The sequence below is a fragment of the Hypanus sabinus genome, chromosome 15 (assembly GCF_030144855.1).
Source record: "Hypanus sabinus isolate sHypSab1 chromosome 15, sHypSab1.hap1, whole genome shotgun sequence".
NCBI classification, from domain to species: domain Eukaryota; kingdom Metazoa; phylum Chordata; class Chondrichthyes; order Myliobatiformes; family Dasyatidae; genus Hypanus; species Hypanus sabinus.
In genome coordinates, this window is record NC_082720.1 from 54,776,237 (window position 1) to 54,793,667 (window position 17,431).

The 17,431-nt window shown below is 43.3% G+C and overlaps 1 protein-coding gene across 3 annotated transcripts in view; it reads left to right on the forward strand.

Moving 5' to 3' along the window:
• Positions 1-17,431, forward strand: part of tmco6 (transmembrane and coiled-coil domains 6) — a 77,261-nt gene that overhangs the window by 55,823 nt on the left and 4,007 nt on the right. The window contains exon 13 of one of the 3 annotated variants that reach the window (XR_009515912.1): positions 4,129-4,302. The exons of 1 other annotated variant lie outside the window; for it this stretch is intronic. Coding sequence is in view for 1 of the 2 variants with exons in the window: in XM_059990442.1 (XP_059846425.1) it covers positions 4,129-4,137 (9 nt within the window). In the remaining variant the exon portion in view is untranslated. The remainder of the gene's footprint in view (positions 1-4,128; positions 4,303-17,431) is intronic. One more of the 3 variants, XM_059990442.1, reaches the window with a different exon arrangement.

A 17,431-nucleotide genomic window follows, 5' to 3' on the forward strand; every position in this document is an offset into this window, starting at 1 on the left:
CTTTAAGTATCATTTGTCAGTCTATCTCAGCTAATTCACGTCTCATACCTTCAAAGTTACCACTTCTTTAAGTTCAGAACCTTTGTTTCTGAGTTAACTATGTCACTCTCCATCTTAATGAAGAATTCCACCATATTATGGTCACTCTTACCCAAAGGGCCTCGCAAGACAAGATTGCTAACTACCCCTTCCTCATTGCTCTAGAATGGCCTGCTCTCTAGTTGGTTCCTCAATGTGTTGGTTCAGAATGCCATCCCGCATACATTCCAAGAAATCCTCTTCCTCAGCACCCTTACCAATTCGGTTCACCCAATCTATACGTAGATTGAAGTCGCCCATTATAACTACTGTTGCTTTATTGCATGCAGTCCCCAACCTCACTACTACTGTTAGGTGGCCCGTACACAACTCCCACCAGCGTTTTCTGCCCCTTAGTGTTATGCAGCTCTATCTATATCGATTCCACATCCTCCAGGCTAATGTCCTTCCTTTCTATTGCGCAGGCAGCCTTGGAGGCCAAGTCTTTAAGTATACTTAAGGCAGAGCTTGATAGATTCTTGATTGGTCAGGGCATAAAGGGATACGGAGAGAAAGCAGGAGACTGGGGCTGAGAGGAAAATTGGATCAGCCATGATGAAATAGCAAAGCAGACTCAATGGGCCAAATGGCTTAATTCTGCTCCTATATTTTATGAAACTGGTACACCTGGAGGAAACACACACGGTCACAGGAAAAACATACAAATTCCTTACAGACAGTCCTGACGAAGGGTCTCGGCCTGAAATATCGACAGTGCTTCTCCTTATAGATGCTGCCTGGCCTACGGTGTTCCACCAGCATTTTGTGTGTGTTGCTTGAATTTCCAGTATGTGCAGATTTCCTCGTGTTTGCTCCTTACTGACAGTGGTGGGAATTGAACCCAGGTCACTGGCACTGTAAAGCATAATGCTAACCACTACACTACAGTTGACAAAGATCTGAGAATCTCTGAATTAAAATTAACATTGGCCTGAGATGAGTTGTCCAAATATATAATGTTCTTTGTCTAAAGCATGGGTTGTCAGACTTTTTTTATGTTAATACCATTAAGCAAGGGGTCCATGGACCCAGATAGGGATCACCTAGTCCAGGGGTCAGCAACCTTTAACACTGAAAGAGCCACTTGGACCCGTTTCCCACAGAAAAGAAAACACTGGGAGCCACAAAACCCGTTTGATATTTAAAATGAAATAACACTGCATGCAACGTTTTGTTTTGCCTTTATGCTATGTATAAACAAACTATAATGTGTTGCATTTATGAAATTGATGAACTCCTGCAGAGAAAACAAAATTACATTTCTGCATGCAACAAAAACATTTTGAACTCCAAAAAAAAGACGTTGGGTTGAAGGTTACTTTTAAGTAAAATACTCAACGTCTATTTGAGTCCTTCTTGTATTTATGAAAAACGCCAAACTTAAATTTGCCGCCAGCAGCAAACCAAAAATAACGTCAGCCTGCTGTCAACCTGAAAAATAAAAGGACTATTTCACTGAACAATGAAAACATATGAATATACGTAAAATAATAGGCAATTAAAATATTTATCATACTTGGTCAGGTTGACTCACACCTGACAATGCAGTCGTATTCAGTAGGGATGGATCGATGCTTAGGGGAGTGACCGGGAAGGATAATGTGTTTTTTTCCTCTCTGAACTCACAGAAGCGTTTCCCAAACGATGTTTGCATTGCGATGATTGCAGAATGTAAATACTCCTAATTTATCATGTCGTGACCTTGTTTGAACTCTCTCAAATTGGGGAAGTGAGACAATGTGCCTTTCTGTAAATCTCTGGCAAGCACTGTCAACTTGCGCTCGAATGCCAAAACGTCCTCCAACATGTGCAGGGCTGTGCGTCCTTTCCCCTGAAGAGCTGTGTTCAGCGTGTTCAGGTGCGCTGTCATGTCTACCATGAAGTGTAGCTTTTCCAGCCACTCTGGCTTTTCCAGCTCAGGAAAGGTGAGCCCTTTGCTGCCCAGGAAAGTTTTCACTTCTTCCAGACATGCGACAAAGCGTTTCAGCACCTCCCCTCTGGACAGCCAGCGATAAAAACATGTTGTAGCGGTGTGCTACACGCAGTCAGTAAACTGCAGTCAAAGATAGCTTTATTCGAACTAAACAGCCTTGCTTTTAAGCCTCCCTCAACCCGCCCCCCATGGGCGCGGATGCTGCAAAAGACACGTACTCGCAAATCCCCGCAGGCTATCTCCCTTCCCCTGAACGCTGGCTAATTGTGAGCCGGTTCGGAAGTGTCAGGAAATGGGTCGCCACAACGTCTTATTTAGATTGTACAAGATCACCATAATCTTCAAATTTAGAATTACATTTCAAAAACTAACAAACTAACATAAAATATATTTTAATTAAATACTGACCAATTATTTCCCAAAGCAACAGGGAGCCGCAGCACAGACGTAAAAGAGCCACATGTGGCTCCGGAGCCGCGGGTTGCCGACCCCCGACCTAGTCTAAAGAAATGTTTCCTAATCTCAATCCTGAGGGTGCTGCCTCTAATGTTTTATGCTCTCTGTATTCATTAAGTCCTTACAGTACAGAAACAGGGCCTTCATTCTAACATTGCGAGTAGTGTTGGATCCTGATGCATTTGTGAAATGTTTATTTCGGTAAATTTTAATGAGTTAAAACTACAACGTAAGTGGAAGCACCCCTCAGCTTTCTTCTCTCCAGGGAGAGCAGTGGCATCCTCTCCAGGCTCTCCTTATAACTCGAGCCCTCTATCCTCGTAAGTATTCCCTGCACCCATTCCAGCTTAATAATTCCTTCCTGATGTTGGATTCGGGTATTCTCACAGCCATCACCCCTACTGGGGCGTAGATTCATCGGAAGTTAAGAATGAGCCTAGACATCGAATTTTGGGGTTTAATTCCGACACTGTAAGAAGTTTACAAACTTACTAAGTTAATTGGCTATTGTGTGATTGTCCTGTGATTGGGCTAGGATTAAAAATCAGTGGGTTACTGGGCGGTGTGGCTTGTTGGGCCGGGAGGGCCTGTTCCACACTGTATCACTAAATAAATGAATGAAATGTATATTGTTTATGATTGTTTAAAATTTTAAAAAGTAAGCAGCATAATGCTACTGGTGCTTCATATGTGATGATTCGTGGGTGGTGTTAGGGAATTTCGATGAGAGGGGATCTGATTGAAACATATAAGATTATTAAGGGATTGGACACACTGGAGGCAGAAAAAATGTACCCGATGTTGGGGGGAGTCCAGGACCAGAGGCCACAGTTTAAGAATAAGGGGTAGGCCATTTAGAACAGAGTTGAGGAAAAACTTTTCCACCCAGAGAGTTGTGGATCTATGGAACGCTCTGCCTCAGAAGGCAGTGGAGGCCAATTCTCTGGAGGCTTTCAAGAAAAAGTTAGATAGAGCTCTTAAAGATAGCGGAGTAGAGGGATATGGGGAGAAGGCAGGAACGGGGTACTGATTGTAGATGATCAGCCATGATCACATTGAATGGCGGTGCTGGCTCAGAGGGCTGAATGGCCGACTCCTACACCTATTGTCTATTGTTAATTTCCTGGCCTGGGGGAGGAAGCTGTTTCCCATCTTCACCCTGTACTCTGCCTTCAAGTTCGATCTTGCAAGGTGAATCACTCCACATGTTACAGGTAAGTTGTCTAGCTGCTTTAAGGAAAAGCTTTCTGCAGTTGTTGAGGGCAGAGTGAAATGGAGTTTCTGGCAGTGAAGGAGGGTCTCTGCTTTCATAGTCAGGCTGACAGATGGGGATGAAAGCCTCACCACTCTGGCTACTGCTACAGGCCCCTTTCATCCATCTGTCTGGGGCTGCAATTTGATGCTTTTGGACCGCTGGCACAGTCCGAATGCATCAATTCCTGGCAGTCTCTGCTCCACTCTCGGGAGAGCCCAACAATAAAGCATTCTCCCGATTGGGAGGTTGAGGGGGTTTACTGCAAACCAAAGATTAAAGGCTGTGCCTGTGGTAGCCATGGAAACAGGTTTTCTGATTAGAAACCCAATGACAATTCACAGACTTGAGTCAAACAACATGGCAGGCAAATCCTCTTCAACTAATTACTTCCTTTTCTTCTCTACAGGCAGTTTGATGAGCTGTTGGCTCCGGCTGGAATCGTAATGAAGCTCATTTAAAAGTGAGATTATGGAAATAGATCTTTATCTTCCTCAGTCTCTTGAGGGCGAGATATGTCCCTCACCCTCTCGGCCTCACCTTCAAATGAAGAATTTGAACACTTGCCACTTCCGTTTTGAATGTGAGCATCACTGCCTCTCCTCGGGTTTTGGCATTCCAACTGTCTTTGACGGTAGATGAGAGGATGCATCGATTAACCAGGATCTAATTTGACCCCTGTCCAGAGCCGTGGATTTGTAGTCGCACCTCCAAAATGCCGCGCAAGTTGCTCGGGTGGTTAAGAAGGCCTATAGTGTGCTGGCCTTCATTAGTCAGGGGACTGAGTTCAAAAGCTGCGAGATAATGTTGCAGCTCTATAAAACCCTGTTACACCACACTTGGAATGTTCTGGTCTGCTCATTCTCAGAAGGATATGGAAGCTTTAGAGAGAATGCAGAAATTTACCAGGATGCTGCCTGGATTAGAGAGCATGTCTTATGAGGAAAGGTAGAGTTAGGAGGATGAGAGATGACTTAATATGAAATGATAAGATGCTTAGATAGAATGGACAGCCTGAGACCGAAACAGAGTAGAAAGAGCTAATATACAGAGGCATGATTTTAAGGTGATTGGAGGAAAGTGTGTGGGGGGGAGGGGGTTCAGATTTTTTTTTTTTTAACAGTGCTGGATGCATGGAATGCCCTGTCAGGGTGGTGGTCGAGGCAGCTACATTGGGAGTATTTAAGAGACTGTTAGATATGCACATGGATGATAGAAAAATGGAGGGTGCTGTAGGAGGAAAGTGTTAGATTGATCTTGGAATAGGTTAAAAAGTCAGCACAATATTGTGGGCCAAAGGGCCTGTACTGTGCTGTAGTGCTCTATGTTGTACCACATTCAAAGTACCAGTACTGTGGAAAAGTCTTGGGCACCCTAGATATTTCATATGGTTTCAGATGGTATGGCCTTCACAGAACCCTAATCACAACATCCATCAAAGCTGCGTGTGATTACTTGGAAAGATGGAAGCAAGTGAGAGCCAATGTCTGCAGAAGAACTGTGGAAAGTTCTCCAAGATGCTTAGAACAACCTACCAGGCAATTTTCTTATGAAACTTCACGACAGTGTACCTAAGGGAACTGATGCAGTTTTAAAGGCAAGGGGTGGTCACACCAAATATTGATTTGATTTAGTGTCTTTTTATACTGTTTACTGCTCTTCATAGTAATTTTTTGGTACTTAAAAACTTTTCATTTTTGAAAGCATCTTCATTTTACAGATCTTTTTACATGACCTTTGCTCAGTAATGAACAGTTGTGTTTTCTGTTAACTGAGAGCAGAGGCGGGGAGTGGATCTTGGTGCCTTTCCAATTGTGTAGTTTGTTTATTTATATAGCAATACAATATGAAATAGGCTTTTCTGGCCCTTCGAGCGCCTCCGCAGCAACCCCTGACAACCCCAAATTAGCCCTAACCTGATCAGAGGAGAATTTACAATGGCATTGAACATACCTGTGGAAGGAAACTGGAGCATCCAGAGACAACCCACACATTCCATGGGCCCACGGGCAGGACGTGCAGAGACTTCTTACAGATGACACTGGAATTGAACTCTGAACTCTGACTCCTTGAGCTGTAATTGGGTCACGTGAACCGCTACGCCACTCTGGTTCACTTGGGTGTCATGTGTTTTCAAGAGGAGGTTGTCCAGCCGTGAGCAAAATCTCCCCAAAGGACATCACCTCATTTACTTGAACATGTAGTACTGTAAACACAAGAGATTCTGCAGTTGCTGGAAATTCAGAGCAACACACACACACAAAATGCAGGAGAAGCTCAGTGGGTCAGGCAGCATCTATAGAGACGAATAAACAGTCAATGTGTCGGGCCAAGACCCTTAATCTGGACTGGAAAGGAAGGGTGAAGAAGCCAGAATAAGAATGGGTGGGGTGTGGGATAAAGTATGAAGCTGGGAGGTGATTGGTGGGAAAGATAATGGATTGAAGAAGAAGGAATGTGATGGGGAGCATGAGAACCAGAGGGAAGTGAGGGGCAGATAAGAAGACATGGGGAATGGAAAAAGAGAAAGTGGTAAGGGAAATAATTACTGTAAGTTGGAGAAAGCAATATCCATGCCATCACGTTGGAGGTTGCACCTTGTATTCCTTCTGGGAAGCACACACAAAATCCCAGAGAATCTCAGCAGCATCTACGGAGAGGAATAGAGCCGACATTTCAAGCTGAGTCCTGATGAAGGCTTGAAATGTGAACTGTTCATTCCTCTCTATAGATGCTGTCTGACCTACTAAGTTCCTCCAGCATTTTGTGTGTGTGTGTTGCTCTGAGTAATGTGTATTGTCTCTCATAATGTACAGAGACCAGATCTACACCTGGTTTCACTGCAACTACTCTGCGTGTTGTGTCTCACATGTTTCTCAATGTTCTTTCAGTAGAACACTGATCACCCAACCCATCGCTGAATGCAGTGGTTCATAGTGCCAACAACCTGGATTTAATTCCTATCATTGTCTGTAGTTCTGTCCAGGGTTTCCGCTGGGTGTTCTGGTTTCCTCCCAAATTCTGAAGACCTATGGGTTAGTACTGTAGGTTAATTGGTCACATAGGTATAGTTAGGTGCATGGGTCTGTTACTGTAATGTATCTCTAAATAAATAAGTAAACTAAATTGCTCCCAGCCATGTAACAGTTCAAGAGGAATGCTTGTAGTGTTCTGAGGTAAAAAGACAGGAATGTCATCCAGTAGCGACCTTGTTACAAGATGACTCTAACACAGTGTGCTTACAGTGTTCAACAGAGCAACAACAGCAAGATAAACCCCTTTACATACCCACCCACCCACCCCCAAGATAGGTCGACTCTGGGCCTCCAGCGACCTCACAGATTTGCAGACATCAGGCCTCTGAATTCCAGACACACTGACCCAGGAGCTTCCACTGTCCGGTCATGACTAATGAACTCGCTGACGTCTGTCTTCAGCCGGCACAGTATCATTATGAAAGTCATCAAAATCACATAAGACTGATGAGAAAGAATATTCACAAAGTGAGGAGAGAGGAGACCACTTCTGCCATTGGTGGAATGGATCTTGGCCCAAAAAGTCAACTGTTTATTCCTCTCCATAGATGTTGCCTGACCTCTTGAGTTCCTCCAGCATTTTGTGTGTGTTGCTGTGGATTTCCAGCATCTGCAGAATCTCTTGTTGATGAATGTATGCGCACCTGACTTTTGGAGTTAATAAATGGTTATTCTCAAATGTTCTGAGATACAATGGAAAAATGTTCCATACTGTCCATACAGATTGATTCACAACATCATTAAGGTTTGACAAGGTAGAACAATAACAATGCAGAATAAAGTATTATAGAGAAAGTGCAGGCAGACAATGCGATATATTGTCAAGTCAACAGTACATCTTACTGTACCAGTGGGCAACTCCATTGTTTTATACCAGTGGGGTAGAAGCTGTCTATGAGCCTGGTGGTACATCCTTTCAGGTTTTTGTATTTTCTACCTGATAGGAGAGGGAGAACAATGTCTGGAGTGGCTAGGGTCTTTGATTATGCTGGCTGCTTTACTCAGGCTTCAAATAGGCAGCATCCATCATTAAGGATCCCCATCCCCCCAGGCTATGCCTTCTTCTCTTTGCTATCACCAAGGATGAGGTGCAGGAGCCTAAAGTCACACACTCCACGATTCGGGAACAGTTCCTTCCTCTCTGCCACTAGATTTCTGAGCTATTTTTGCTTATTTAATTTTTTTAAAATATTAAAATTTATTGATTTTTTTTTAGTATTTTTATGTCATGCACTGTACTGTGACAAAACCACAAATTTCACAACATATAGAGTGCCTGTAAAAAGTATTCATACCCCCACCCTCTTGGAAGTCTTCATGTTTTATTGTCCTACAACATTGAATCTCAGTGAATTTAATTTGGCTTCTTTGACACTGATCAACAGAAAAAGACGTGTCAAAGTGAACACGAGGAAATCTGCAGATGCTGGAAATTCAAGCAACACACACAAAATGCTGGTGGAACACAGCAGGCCAGGCAGCATCTATAGGGAGAAGTACTGTTGACATTTCGGGCCGAGACCCTTCGACAGGACTCAAGTCAATGTGAAAACAGATCTCTACAAAATGATCTAAATTACTTACAAATATAAAACACAAAATAATTGATTGCATTAGTACTTACCCCCTTCAAGTCAGTATTTAGTAGAAGCACCTTTGGCAGCAATTACAGCCTTGATTGAGTCTCTGTGGATAGGTCTCTTATTAGCTTTGCACGTCTGGACTCAGCAATTATTCCCCATTGTTCTTTACAAAACTGCTCGAGCTCTGATAGATTGCATGGGGATCATGAGTGAACAACCATTTTCAAGTCCAGCCACAAATTTTCAGTTGGATTCCTGTGTATCATTCCTGTGTATTCCTGTAAATCCATTGGCTTTATGCATGGGGTCGTTATCTCGCTGGAAAACAGATTTTCTCCCAAGTTGCAGTTTTTTCCATTTCTTGATGATTATTTTAGCTGTACTCCAAGGGCTATTCAGTGACTTGGAAATGTTCTTGCATCCATCTCCTTACTTGCACTTTTCAATAACCTTTTTGCAGAGTTCTTTGGTGTAGTGTACAATCAACTGAAATACCTTGAATGCACCGGTAATCTTTTAACTAACTCTGTGACTTCTAAAACCAGTTGGCTGCACCGTATTAAAGAGGGTGAATACTTACAAACAATCAATTATTTTGTGTTTTATGTTTGTAATTAATTTAGATCACTTTGTAGAGATCTGTTTTCACTTTGACACAAGAGTCTTTTTCTGTTGACCTGTGTCATAAAACAAATCCACTGTGATTCAATGTTGTAAAACAATAAAACATGAGAACTTCCATGGTAGGTGAATACTTTTTATAGGCACTGTATCAGTGATATTAATTCTGATTCTGAACAGCCCTTCATGTGGTTCAATATCAGGTGTCCAAATGTTTCCATGAAGGGCCGTGGGATGCTTCATTCTTGAGTTTTGTGTAAATCCAGGTTGTTAATGTGCAGTTTCAGAAACACCATCTGGACAGGAGTGATAAAAACTTCCTTGTAAATAGTTCACACACTCTGTAGACTGCATCACAAATTGATAGAACTGATTTTCCCCTGAAAACATCAAACAGTAGTTAGGCTGTGGAACTAGTTATGACATGGGATTCTTGAAGTGTGTAGCAAAGGATAAACTGGTATTTGGGGCAGCATGATAGTGTAGTGGTTAGCACAACACTTTACAGTACCAGCAAACTGGCTTCAATTCCCACTGCTGTCTGCAAGAAGTTTGTATGTTCTTTGCGTAATTGCATGTATTTTTTCCAGGTGCCCTTGTTTCCTCCCACCGGCCAGAGACCTATTGGTTGGTAGGTTAATTGGCCATTATAAATTGTCTTGGGTTTAGGATTAAATCGGGGGATTGCTGGGCAGCACTACCTCTGTCTCTGTCTCACTATCTCTACCTCTGTCTCTCTATCTATATATCTATCACTCTCATCTCACCAGGGTACAATAAAAAGCCTGTTCTACATACCATTCATACACAAGTTTACAGCCCATATGCCACAGTGTCCTATAAACCACTTTACTTTGAAGATAATGACATTAAACAAAATCTGATTTTTCTTTTATAACCAGACAAATCTGCACTGTTATTTGTTTGTGCTTTGCCAGTATTAAATCTATACATTAGAAAAGCTTTCCAGTTTTCCTCTGTACAGCTCCAAATCACCTTGGGGCACTGAACAACATTAAAGAATCTATATAAATGCAAATACTGTCAAGCTACGTGGTCCAAATTTGTAATTCTTCTAATTTGGTTAGCTGGAGAACTACCAATGTGGGAAATGGTAAAAAAAAGAGCATTCGATTGCTGCTCGAGCTGAGAAGGAAATGTTGCTCCGTGGCACAAAGCAAACGATTGCTCAAATTTTAATGCCAGTTCACAAAAACAAAGCTACAACCACCTGCTACAGGATCTCGGCTGTAGGGGAGGGCAGGAGATGTCTGCATCTCGGGTCAGAACCCTGCACCAATTCCTCTCCACACAGACACTGCTCAATGCGCTTCCCTCATGGGATTGTTCATTTGTTTGAATTCCAGAATATGCAGCCCCTCTGTAATGTTTCACCAAGGCGTCAGGCCGATCAACAGCTCTAGCCATTAACCCACCCTCCCACCACTACAGCACATCACCTGGTGTCACCTTATGTACATACATTCGGTATATGTATATAGCAGGTACTTGTTTTATAGGATTGCTTTTATATTTATTATGTTTTTGTGTTTTATTTAGTTCCTTATGGTCATTAAATTTTTATACTGGGTTCATTGCCAAAATGTAGCCATTGTAAACCCAGCAGGTCGAGTTGCATCTATCAAAATGAAGAAATAGTTGACATTTTGGGCTGAGTCCCCATACCGGGACCCTCACTTACATCTTCTCACCTGCCCGTCACCTCCCCCTGAGTACCCTCCTCCTTCCCTTTCTCCCATAGTCTACTCTCGTCCCATCAGATTCCTTCTTCAGCCCCTTTCCACCTATCACCTCCCAACTTCTTACTTCATTCCCCCTTTCCCAACCACCTGGTTTTACTTACCACCTTCTAGCTTTTACTCCTTCCCCGCCCCTGAACCCTTTTCTGAAATCTTCCCCCTTTCATTCTAGTCCTGATGAAGGATCTCAGCCCTAAATGTCGACTGTTCATTCATTTCCATGGATGCTGCTTGACCTGCTGAGTTCCTCCAGCATTTTGTGCGTGTTGTTCTGGATTTCTGGCATCTGCAGAATCTTGTGTGTTAAGTTACACTCTGCCTGGAATGGGTTACCAATGGATAGGGGTGGAAACGAGCAGATTGGTGGAGTTTAAGAGGAGTTTAGTTGGGCATATGATAATCGAGGGAATGGAGAGATATGGATCATACACAGGAGGGCAGTGTATTACACCTTGGGACATTCTGGAGTTTGGACTTCCGTCTGTAAGGAGATTGTATGTTCTCCCCATGACCACGTGGGTTTCTTTGGGTTCTCCGGTTTTCTCCGACAGTCCAAAGACGAAAGCTATGGTTAAATCGGGGACTTGCTAGCGCCGAGGTGCACAGTCTAAAGATGGACCAGTTAGTTCAGAATCAGGTTTATTGTCACCAGCATGTGACATGAAATTGGTTAACTTAGCAGCAGCAGTTCAATGCAATACATAATATAGAAGAAATAATAAAAAAGTAAATCTTACTCCATGTACAGTATACATATATTGAATAGATTAAAAATCATGCAAAAAACAAATACTATCTATTTTTAAAAAGTGAGGTAGTTTCCAAGGGTTCACTGTCCCTTTAGGAATTGGATGGCAGAGGGGAAGAAGCTGTTCCTGAATCGCTGAGTGTGTGCCTTCAGGCTTCTGATGGTTACAGTGAGTGCCAGGTTGTTACTGTGGTACCACTCCACCTGTTGGCATATCTCACTCCTGTACGCCCTCTCATCGCTACCTGAGATTGGAGTATCATCAGCAAATTTATAGTGGTATTTGACCTATATAGAGAGTAGAGCAGTGGGCTAAGCACACACCCCTGAGGTGTGCCAGTGTTGATCGTCAGACAAGAAGATATGTTATCACCAATCCACACAGATTGTGGTCTTCCAGTTAGGAAGTCGAGGATCCAGTTGTAGAGGGAGGTACAGAGGCCCAGGTTCTGCAACTTCTCAATCAGGATTGTGGGAATGATGGTGTTAAAAGCTGAGCTATAGTCGATGAACAGCTTTCTGACGTAGGTGTTTGTGTTGTCCAGGTGGTCTAAAGCCGTGTGGAAAGCCATTGCGATTGCATCTGCCATTGACCTATTGTGGTCAGTGGACTCATTTGTAAATTGTTCTGTGATTAAGCTAGAGTTAAATCGGTGGTGCGGCTCTTTGGACCTGAAGGGCCTGTTCCACGCGGTATCTGAATAAATAAATGATCAGGCATAAATAGTCAAAAACATTCCCCCCCCCCCCCCCCCCACTGGAGTCAGAAGCAAGTCAGTGAAGGCTTAAAATAAGAGCAAGTGCTTTTAGAGGGGATCTCCAAACATGCCTTTAAACATAAGGTTAGAGGGGAATATGATGTTTCCTTCTCCTTTACACTTGTGTACTGGAAATGACATTAAACAATCTTGGATCTTGAGAAGTTTAAAGCAATGGTTTACCGGGATTAGTAGCAAAAGCAAGCAGTTTGGTGAGGTTTAAGAGGCATTTAGGCAAACATGCTAATATGGAAAAGGATCTACTGCTTTCCCAGCATATATGGTGAATAAACCTTTCTCGGGCTTCAAGCCGGGTTCAGTTATTGATTATAACTGACACTTCGATGACCAACTGCCACCTTCATCAGGGATGATGGCTGAGCATGCCTAGTCTGGTAGTATTTATACCCCTGTATTCTGCCTCTCCTGATTGGTTAGTTCTCATCCAATCAGTTTCTGCTCTGCCACCTTGTTTACAATTGAATTCCAGTTCTGACTTGGAGCGGGACTCTTGTCTTTGTTAAAATTCATCTCCTCTAGTTTTATTTCAATGGCTTCCTTTGTCACAATAGTTTTCTGCCGTCAAAGTCAATCCTGTGGCTATTGCGAATGCAGTGTTCTACTAATGCTAATTTCTCTGGATCATCCAGACCAATTTACCTCCTGTGCTCCTTGATGCGGGTTTCTACCGTGCATCCCGTCTGGTCAATATACGCTGCTCCACATTCAGAGGGAATCCTGTCAGAGCTAGCCGACCTGAGTCCCAGGTCATCTTTGACCTGCTTCAGCTGTGACTTGAGCTTCCCCATGCGCATGTGGTGCTACTAAGCCAGTATTTCTTCTGGATCCTGGCGATCCTTCCAGAAACCGTGGAAATATAGAGAAGACAGGCGGTAGCCTCGTTGTTAGGTCCTGACTTTTTTGTCGGCCCTTTTAAGAGTCAGGTTGATTTTCTTCACCTTATAGCAATTCAGTAGGAATGTTGTGTGTAATCGTCTTATTTTCTTAGGGAGACTCTCTGGTTCCAAAACAGGCTTTGCACAGTTAAAGTAGAAAGAACTGCTCTATGTTGGAAGGCGTGATGGTGGCTGTTATCGTTGAGGTATAAGTCCTGTTCGAGTGAGCATCCGACAGACGTCATACCTGAGGCTACCATCCAGTTTTAGTCATAGTAGAATGTCCAGGAACTGGAGGCAACCCCATTCTCCTCTGTTGCCATCGTAAATTGAATGTTTGAGTGCATACTGTTCCGATGGTCATGGAACTGTTGGAGTGTCTGGAGTCCGTAAGGCCACGCTTTGACGGTGTCATTGACATGTCTGAAGAAGCATTTGGGTGATGAACTCAGAGCCCTCTCCTCAAAATTCTCCATGTAGAAATTAGTAATAGCTGGTGACAAGGGCAATCCCACAACCACTCCGTCCATTCGTTCATAGTAGTTCCCCTCGTAGAGGAAATACACTGATGTAAGGGTGTGTTCAAAAAAAATCAATGGTACGCGTATCAAACCTTGATCAAAGGAGGACCAAGTTGTCCTTAATGAGAACTCTAGTGAACAGGGACATCACTGTTTTGACCCTCAGCAGATTGCAGATTATGATTCATCCAGGGCTTCTAGTTGAGGAAGTCACTGAATGATTTTGTTGCCAATGACTGTTTTTATAAAGTCCATGACAACTCGGATATTCGTTCAGAGCCTCTGATGAATCCTTGAACAGGGCCCAGTCCACCAACTTGAAGCAATTCTGTAGCCGCTCCTTCGCCTCCTGCAACTTTTTTGTTGTCCTTACCTCTGGAGCTTTGCTCCTCAGCCTCTGTATGTATACAGGTAGAAGAATAGCCAAGTGAAAATGTGTCTGGCTCAGAACAGTAACTATTCCTTATTGTAGTGTAGCATGGTCTAGTGTGTTGGGAACCCCAGCGTTGCAGGTTATTTGCCGATGGTAATTGGGTAGAGATTTCATCAAACAAGCCTGATTGAAGTCCCTGACTGACTTGAAATGTGTTGGGGTGGACTGTTTCATAGACCATTAGATATAGAAGCAGAAATAAGCCATTTGGCCCATTGAGTCAGCTCCACCATTTCATCATGGCTAATCCAATTTTCCTCTCAGCCCCAATTGCCTACCTCTCCCTGTAACCCTTCAACCCCTGACTAATCAAGAATTTATAAACCTCTGCCTTAAACCTATCCATGACTTGGCCATCATTGACACCTGTGGCAACACATTCCTCAGATTCATCATTCTCCGGCTAACGAAATTCCTTCGGTCTTGGATTCACCCACCATAGGAAACGTCCTGTCTACATCTATTCAATCAAGGCCTTTCACCATTTGACAGATTTCAATAACATTCCCCACCCCCCACCCATCCCAGTGAGTACAGGCCCAGATGCTCCTCATATGACGACACCTTTCAATCCAGGAATCATTTTCATGAACTTCCTTTGAATTCTCTCCAATGTCAGCATTTCCTTTCTTAGAAGCCCAAAACTACTCACAACGCTGCACGTGAGGCCTCACCAGTGCCTTATAAAGCCCCGACATTACATCCTTCCTTTTATATTCTAGTGCTCTCGACATGAATGCTACCATCGTGTTTGTCTTCCTCACCACAGGCTCAACTTGCAAAATGCCTGGACTGCATTTCTTGTTTGGTGATGGCAGCATCCAATATCTCGAGTGCCTGATTTACTGTCAGCTTTTGGCATGATGTAAACTGAATGTAGGGGTATAGATGATGCACAGGATGCTCCACCATTTCATCATGGCTGATGCAATTTTCCTCTCAGTCCCAATCTGCCTTCTCCCTGTAACCCTTCAACCCCCATTTAGTATGATTTGGCATCAACATTGGCAAAATTTTGTGGAATGAATGACCTCTCCTTAGTGTTTCATATTCAACCTTCAATTGCCCTGTGACATTTAGTCAATATCACAATTTTGTTTTATTGCTACAGTAATATAGAAAAACCTACAGCACAAAACAGGTCCTTCAGCCCACAATGCTGTGCCGAGCATGTACTTATTTTAGAAATTACATAGGATTACCCATATCCCTCTGTTTTTCTACCCAGAAGTCTCTTAAAAGTCCCTATCATTTCTGCCTTCACCGCTGTTGCTGGTAGCCCATTCCACACACTCGCCACTCTCTGCATATAAAAACTTACCCTTGACATCTCTCTACCTGCTTCCAAGCACCTTAAAACTGTGTCCTCTCATGCTAGCCATTTCAGCCCTGGGAAAAAGATGATCCACATGATCAATGCCTCTCATCATCTTATACACCACCATCAGGTCACACCTCATCTTCTGTCGCTCCAAGGTGAAAAGGCTGAGCTTACTCTCATAAGGCATGCTCCCCAATCCAGGCAATTTCCTTGTAAATCTCTTCTGCACCATTTCTGTAGTTTCTACAACCTTCCTGTAGTGAGGTGACCAGAACTCCAAGTGGGGTCTGACCACGGTCCTATATAACTGTAACGTTACCTCTCGGCTCTTAAACTCAAGCCCGGGGTTGATGAAAGCCAATGCATCGTAGGCCTTCTTAACCACAGAGTCAACCTGTGCATCCACAACACCTCCAACTATTGTGTCATCAGCGAATTTACTATCCCATCCCTTCACTTCTTCATCCAGGTCATTTATTTTTAAAAAATCACGAAGAGGTCCCAGATCAGATCTCTGTGGCACACCACTGGTCACCAACCTCTATGCAGAATATGAGCTGTCTACAACCACACTTTGCCTTCTGTGAGCAAGCCAATTCTGGATCCACAAAGCAAGGTCCCCTTGAATCCCATACCTCCTTATTTTGTCAAGCTTTTCATGGGGTACCTGATCAAATGACTTGGTGAAATTCATATACACTACCTCTACTGCTCTATCTTCATCAATGTGTTTAGTAACATCCTCAAAAAAAATTCAATGAGGCTTGTAAGGCACAACCTGCCTTTGACAAAGCCATGTTGACTATTCCCAATTATGTTATGCCTCTCCAAATGTTCATAAATCCTGCCTCTCAGGATCTTCTTCATCAACTTAGCAACCACTGAATTAAGACTCACTGGTCTATAATTTCCTGAGCTATCTGTACTCCCTTTTTTGAATAAAGGATCAACATCTGCAACCCTCCAATTCTCCGGAAACTCGCCCATCCCGATTGATGATGCAAAGGTCATCGCCAGAGGCTCAGCAATCTCCTCCCACAGTAGCCTGGGGTACTTCTCATCTGGTCCCAGACACTAATCCAACTTGCTGCTTTCCAAAAGCTTCAACACATCCTCTTACTTAATGTCTATAGCCCAAGCTTTTCAATCCACTGAGTCACCCCTACAATTGCCAAGATCCTTTTCCATAGTGAATATTGAAGCAAAATATTCCATTAGTATCTCTGCTATCTCCTCTGCTTCCATACGCACCTCTCACTCTCACATTTGATTGATCCTATTCCCACACGTCTTATCCTCTACATACTTATAGAATGCCTTTCCTTAATCCTGTTCATCAAGGCCTTCTCATGGCTCTTTCTGGCTCTCCTAATTTCATTCTTAAACTTCTTCCTGCTAGCTTTATAATTTTCTAGATCTCTTATCATTACATACCTAGTTTTTTTTTCAGGACTGTGGAAGGTCTTGGGCAAATACAGTGTACATATCTAGGGTGCCTAAGACTTTTGCACAGTACTGTATTTGTCAATGTGGAGCAGAGAGCGAGTTTGTAAATCTGGCAGGAGCAAAGGATGTTGGGAGTGGTGAGGGTGAAGTGCCTTGGAAGGGCTGTGGGACAAGTGTCAGAGTCGTGTCAAGGACATGGGTGCAGACACACCCAATTATGAAACTCTGGGTACAGTCATTTAATTCCAAACAATTGGTTTATTGATCATTACAGAATGAGGGTGGTGGAGTGGAGATATGTCTCTGCCAAAGGAGGAGACCCTGCAGGTCACCCTTGGGCAAGGTGTAGCACTTGCTTAGCCCCATAAAGCCATGGGAGCAGCTGGTGCATATTACAAGTTGTGGTTTTGTGACCACTGGCACCACGTAGACAATCTCTGAAGTGTTGATAATAGCTGGGGTTACCCGCCTTGTAAAGACAATGCCCAGAAGAGAGCAATGGCAAACCACTTCTGTAGAAAAATTTGCCAAAGAACAATCATGGTCGTGGAAAGGCCAGGATCACCCATCATATGACACAGCAAATAACA